This window comes from Corvus kubaryi, unplaced genomic scaffold (genome assembly GCF_017639235.1).
Source record: "Corvus kubaryi isolate FWS band 111438036 unplaced genomic scaffold, C.kubaryi_AGA036_p1.0 37341, whole genome shotgun sequence".
Classification (NCBI taxonomy): domain Eukaryota; kingdom Metazoa; phylum Chordata; class Aves; order Passeriformes; family Corvidae; genus Corvus; species Corvus kubaryi.
The window spans coordinates 9,077,359-9,082,745 of NW_024581112.1; the positions used below are offsets into that span (position 1 = coordinate 9,077,359).

At 45.4% G+C, this 5,387-nt stretch overlaps 1 protein-coding gene across 1 annotated transcript; it reads right to left on the reverse strand.

The window, feature by feature from the left end:
• Positions 1–1,444: 1,444 nt before the first annotated feature.
• LOC121666179 (apovitellenin-1-like) lies at positions 1,445–2,783 on the reverse strand. Its single transcript, XM_042031390.1, has 3 exons — positions 2,723–2,783; positions 2,190–2,349; positions 1,445–1,544 (listed from the first exon to the last, which is right to left on the reverse strand). Exons 1-3 carry the CDS (start codon positions 2,781–2,783, stop codon positions 1,445–1,447), a joined length of 321 nt encoding a protein of 106 aa, XP_041887324.1.
• Positions 2,784–5,387: the final 2,604 nt, after the last annotated feature.

The window sequence follows — 5,387 nt, forward strand, 5'->3', positions numbered from 1 at the left end:
AGTGTTATGTTTTGGGGGGGGGGGGGGGAGGGGGAAGTTTGAACAGACACATGCAAAAACAAGCAGGAAGAAAATCATCCCTGTAGCAAAAGAGCTAAAGGTCCTGGCTTTTTCATATGGTAAATGTTCTTATCAGCCAAAACTTCTGCTTTCCCTAATCTCTTCCTAAATACCGGTGCATTTACATAATACATACACATGTGCGTTCACTGTGGCCGGGAAAGCACAGACCGTCTAAGGAAAACAAGCAGCAATGAATAAACCTGCAAAACAGCTCTGCAGAAGTGGTGAAGCCACCGGAGATGGAAAAACTTGCTGCTCTGCATGGGGACACTGATTTCATTGTGATTGCACATGGTGACAAGGAGCTGCTGGGACAAAGAAATTGGAAAATGAGGGGGAGTTTATTCCAGGCAAGTGGTTAAGTGTGAGCTTATAGCTGATCCGACTGATAATTAAAGAAAAAAAACAAAACAACAAAATAATGGACTTGCTTTAGCCTCTGCCAATCTCCCACTGTGATTTCAGAAAAATTGCCTACTTGCTTCTGCTTGCTTAATGGGAAAGTAGATGGATTTCTTTGTCCACTGTGGGCATCTGAGCTGATAGAGTTACACAGGACTGATGAAGACCTGCCAGGTCTTGACACACAGTGCTGGGCATAAGTGTCCCTTTCATAAACTGGTCAAGATAGTGAGAAATTTTCCACTCATTTCTGCTTTGGAAAAGCTCATTCAGTAGCCTCTCTGGCTGGCCAATGAAACACGCTTCCAAAGTCCTGCTCAGGTTGATGGACAGTTCAATTTACTGGCATTTGTGTTCCAAATTATCTGAAATCTCCAGACATGTGGTACAGGTGCACCTACTTGCTTCCTACCTAACCAAGCAGCATGATCAGTTGCACAAAAAATCGTGGCTACTCTGAAAGGTGCTCAGGTAGTGCCTCCTCCACCCAAGAACAATCTCAGTTTAGCTAAAAGCACCTGAACACTCAGGGTTTGTTAGCATTGCAAAAACTTTTTGTGAGTCACAGCTACATTCTCAGCAGAGTGGGATGCTAAGGGGAGTGGGATTCTGTAGCAGTGAGTACAAGCAAGAAACTTAAGGAAGTGTAACAACCAATATTTTTTTTTTATTAGAGGAGCAATGGCCAAGCCATTCAGGAGGAATTAATTTTCAAGATTTGGCTACAGAAGAACTCTACAATCTCTACATTGCCTTCCCCATGCCCAGCCGCTTGAATTTTTTCCAGGGAGGCTTCAGCAGATGCCTTCCGCAGACGCCTTCCATCTTTTGGTCTCTGAAGGTGGGTTCCCTCTAGTGGCATTAAGAGGAGCATCGATTCTGTCTTATTGACTGATCTTGGTCCGTAGGAGGGGCAGGGGGAAGGAGGACACTGCAGGGTGTTACACACATCAGGAAACACTGACTTGTCTTCAGTTGGCTAATAGCCTAGGACTCTTGTGTACCACAGGTTCTTTATTTTTTCAATCAGCTGTTCGAACATTATACTGACTCTAGCTGCTTCTTTGGCGAATCTCTGTCTGCAGGAGACAACAGAGTATGTGGTAAGATACACAAGTATGCGAGGGTAAACCCCATCTGCTGTAGTTATCACACTGCCTGTCGCTGGGAGTGCAGAGCTCCTCGGCAGTCCTAGAGGGGCTTTCCTCAGAAGACAGGAATAGGCAGTATGTGTGTGCCACGAGTTACATCAAACTGTCTCTAGGGTGATCGTGCTTTTCCTTTTGTGAGGAAACTCATTCCCCTTCCTTGAGCAAGATATATGCACAGTTAGAGCCAGTTCTATGGTTTGCATCAAGTGATCCTGGCACACTGAGTACTCAGCCCCTCACAGCACTGCATCACCCTTCCAGACAGCTGATCCCCCACCAGCCAGCGGCCTCCTCCCTCACTACCCATGGATAAAGAGCAGTACCAGCTATCCCTGAGAACATTGTCATGTACACTGTGCCTCTCTGGGGAGAGCTTGTGCTTTCGCAGGAGACCGTACCATCTCACCCCACTTTCCAGCACCTTGTTTCCTTGGTACATCAGGCTTTGGTTGCTGATTAATTTCCCCTTGGATCTCCCCATATAGATACTTGATTAATCTATTCTTTCTCCCACACCTCCCTCTCCCTTTCACGCATGGCTATGGAGTGCTACTACAGAGCAGCTTTCCATACCTGGCCGCAACAACTGATGGACTCTGGACAGTATCCAGCAAGAACTGACTGATTTTAGGGGACACCTTGTTCACAGCTTCATAGAAGTAAGATGCAATAGCCTCAGGGATGGCCAGCAAGTCACGACGGTCTTTCTCAAAGATGGACTTTGACTGCACTTCTGAGAAAAAAAGGCAAACCCCCATGAGGCTTCTCATGTCACTTGTGTCTCTGCCGTCTTCCCAGAAGCACAGGGAAAGAGATTTGAAATTCTGAGATTCAGAACCTCTCCCAGAATTTGCTCTAGCAGCATCCAGCAGCACCTCTTCACCCAGTCATGGGTATCTAAGTCATAGACCATTCATGGCAGAGTATTTGCACCAAGTATGGGCAGTTTTCATGCCAGGTCTCTACTGATTTGTTCCACGCTGCCAAGCACTGTGTAGTCATGATTTTCAACTAAATTATTTGGCTTCAGTCCTACTTCACAGTACATGAGAACCTGTAGAAGCTGAGCTTTGTCTCAGGCAAACAGCAAAGCTTTCCAGACTTACCGGGGAGAGTGGTGCTAAGGAGCAGGATCAGAGCTATCACCAATGCCCTGGATTGCAGCATGGTTTGCAGTACCAGTTCTGCTCTCTACACAGAGAGACCTGTGGGAATCAGCATACAATGTTTGGGGTTGTTTGTTGGGTAAACACCAGATTTTTGCAACAAACCTAACCAATAAATGAAGACAAGAACAGAAAGATCATGGTGCATTTCCTCTGAAGATGTGAGGAAAAGGCAGTATAAAAATGAAGGTGTCCTTTTATTTGTATAATCACAAATATCCACAATAATAACTTCAGGATCTCAAAGCAATATGGACAGTTAAAGCTGGTTCTTTTATATAAGAGCTAAAATCCCTTGTTTCAGCACTTGAGCAAACCAGTAAAACTGCCAGAAGTCAGAGTAGGTTTCCTCCATGCATAAGTACAATTGAAAAATTTATAAGGTGGGATTTTTTTGTTTGTTTTGGTAAACTGCTGTAAAGAACATTGTGCTAGTGAGTACATCACATACAATGATCATCTTAGTGACCCAGTGATCAGAGTACTTTGTCTTGCTTTAGTTGACCAAAATCCCAACTAGCTAACTAGGTTCCCTTGCCTTTTTTCACTTTGGAATTAATGCAGCAGACAGTAGCCCAAGCAGAACAAGTTCCCAAAAGTGAGTGAGTGCAAAATTTAGCTTCATCTGACTTCCTTTATTTTTGTCTTTTAAAAAACTCAGAATTGGAGAATTGAAAGTTTGCTACTTGGTACACTGAAAATATGACCTTACACCTAAACAAGCTTTTCAAACATGCTGCACTTAAAAAGGTGTTTAGAAATTAAAATTGGTTTATGCCCCCAATTAGAGGGATGCATCACTCAGAGCAACATGAAGAAAACATTGAACATAGGAATTGCAATGGCAAAATAGGCTGAAAGTCTATTATATGTGAATGCTTTGCTAAATCCCGTAGCAGGTGGTTACAAGTCAATGTTTCTTCTTATCCCACAGTAAGGAGATCTCCATCCATTTTTATTTCCTTCTGTGCACAGATTACCTCCAAAAGCTATCACCCAGTTCACTAGATGTTTGCACAGTTGCTCCTTTATCACTCTTCCTTGATTTTTAATCCCAGAGCCAGTTTCTCTCCATGTTCACAAAAGGCATAAATTTGCTTCCCAGGAGCATGAACAGATGCTCTTACCCCCTTTAGAACCTGTAGTCGCTGTGGAGAAGGCACCTGGGAAAAGGTTATGTATCTCCCAACACAAAGTCTGCAATTCCTACCATGGGCTTTACCCTCCTATGAGTGTCTTATGGAGCATCCATGACTCAGATTCAGACCAGGTCACCCCAGGTACTCCCACCCTCCTCCATTTCAGCACCATTCCTGGCCATGGAGCGTGAGAAGGGCTCACACTTTGGTTTGCAGTAGGAGATGGGGCAAAACAGAAGATGACCTCCACTCACTTGTCTATGGTCTAGACAGACCAGTCACGAAGTCCATGCCACCCAGAACAGAGAGTTCAGCTCTTACCTGTCCTGCTTTCTCTCTTTCTCAGGCCAAAGCTGAGGTAGGTGCACATCTGAGACCCCAGCATTTATGCAGAGCTAATATAGTGGTAGCAAGGGGTCAAAGGTCCTGCTTTGTTTCCCCATTTGCTCTTTTGCAAGCACATCCAGCTCAGTGGGACAAGCAAGAAGCTGTGGAGGACTCTGGACCTGTTACTGAGATTTGGTAATGGAGGGTCAGTCTGACCCGAGCCCAAGAGATGTGGAAGGCAGCTTCTGGGTCACTGAGTCCCCTACTTTTGCAGGCAACCATGTCACAGAGGCCCCTTTCATAAGCTGACCAAATTCCACATTAATAGTAGCTAGAGCTGGGCTGAATTTTGCTCCTGCTCCTACTCCTCCTGTGCCCTAACCCACTGCTCTGGCAGTTGGCACTTACCTGCTGCTGTTACACCCGCTGGCATTTCCCCCTCCACTTACAGCAAATGCATTAACCAGATGGTGCACAGAGCTGTGTACCCCTCTCACACTTCTTTCCCTGTGACCAAGTCTTTTTGCACAGGCTGAATAGATGAGAATACACCTGAGACAGCTGTCAAAACTTACCAGGAGGAACATCCAGCTAAGGGATCCCCAGCCCAAGAAACACATAGAGCAGTTGGAGCGGGTCCAGAGGGGCATGAAAAATGATCATGGGGCTGGAACACCTCTCCTGTGGGGAAAGGCTGAAAGAACTGGGGCTGTTCAGCCTGGAGAGAAGGCTCCAGGGAGATCTTATTGCAGCTCTTCAGTACTTCAAAGGGTTCTTATAAGAAACACAAAGACTCTACCAAGGCTTGTATTGACAGGAGAAAGGGAAACAGGTTTAAATGGAAAGATTTAGATTGGATGCAAGGAAGAACTCTTTACTGTGAGGGCAGTGAGACACTGGTTGAACAGGTTGTTCAGAGAAGCTGTGGACACTTCACAAGTGGCCAGGTTGGATGGGGCTTTGAGCAACCTGGTCTAGTGGAAGGGGCAGGGTGGATGAGATGATCTTGTAAGGTCCTTTCCAAAGCAAACCATTTTTACCATTCTATGGTAACATCTCCCAAGGCTCCCAAGTTGCAGTCAGAAAGTGGCTGCATTGCTGCTGTAGGGAATGTTTTCCCATAGCTCGGGTTCCAAGTG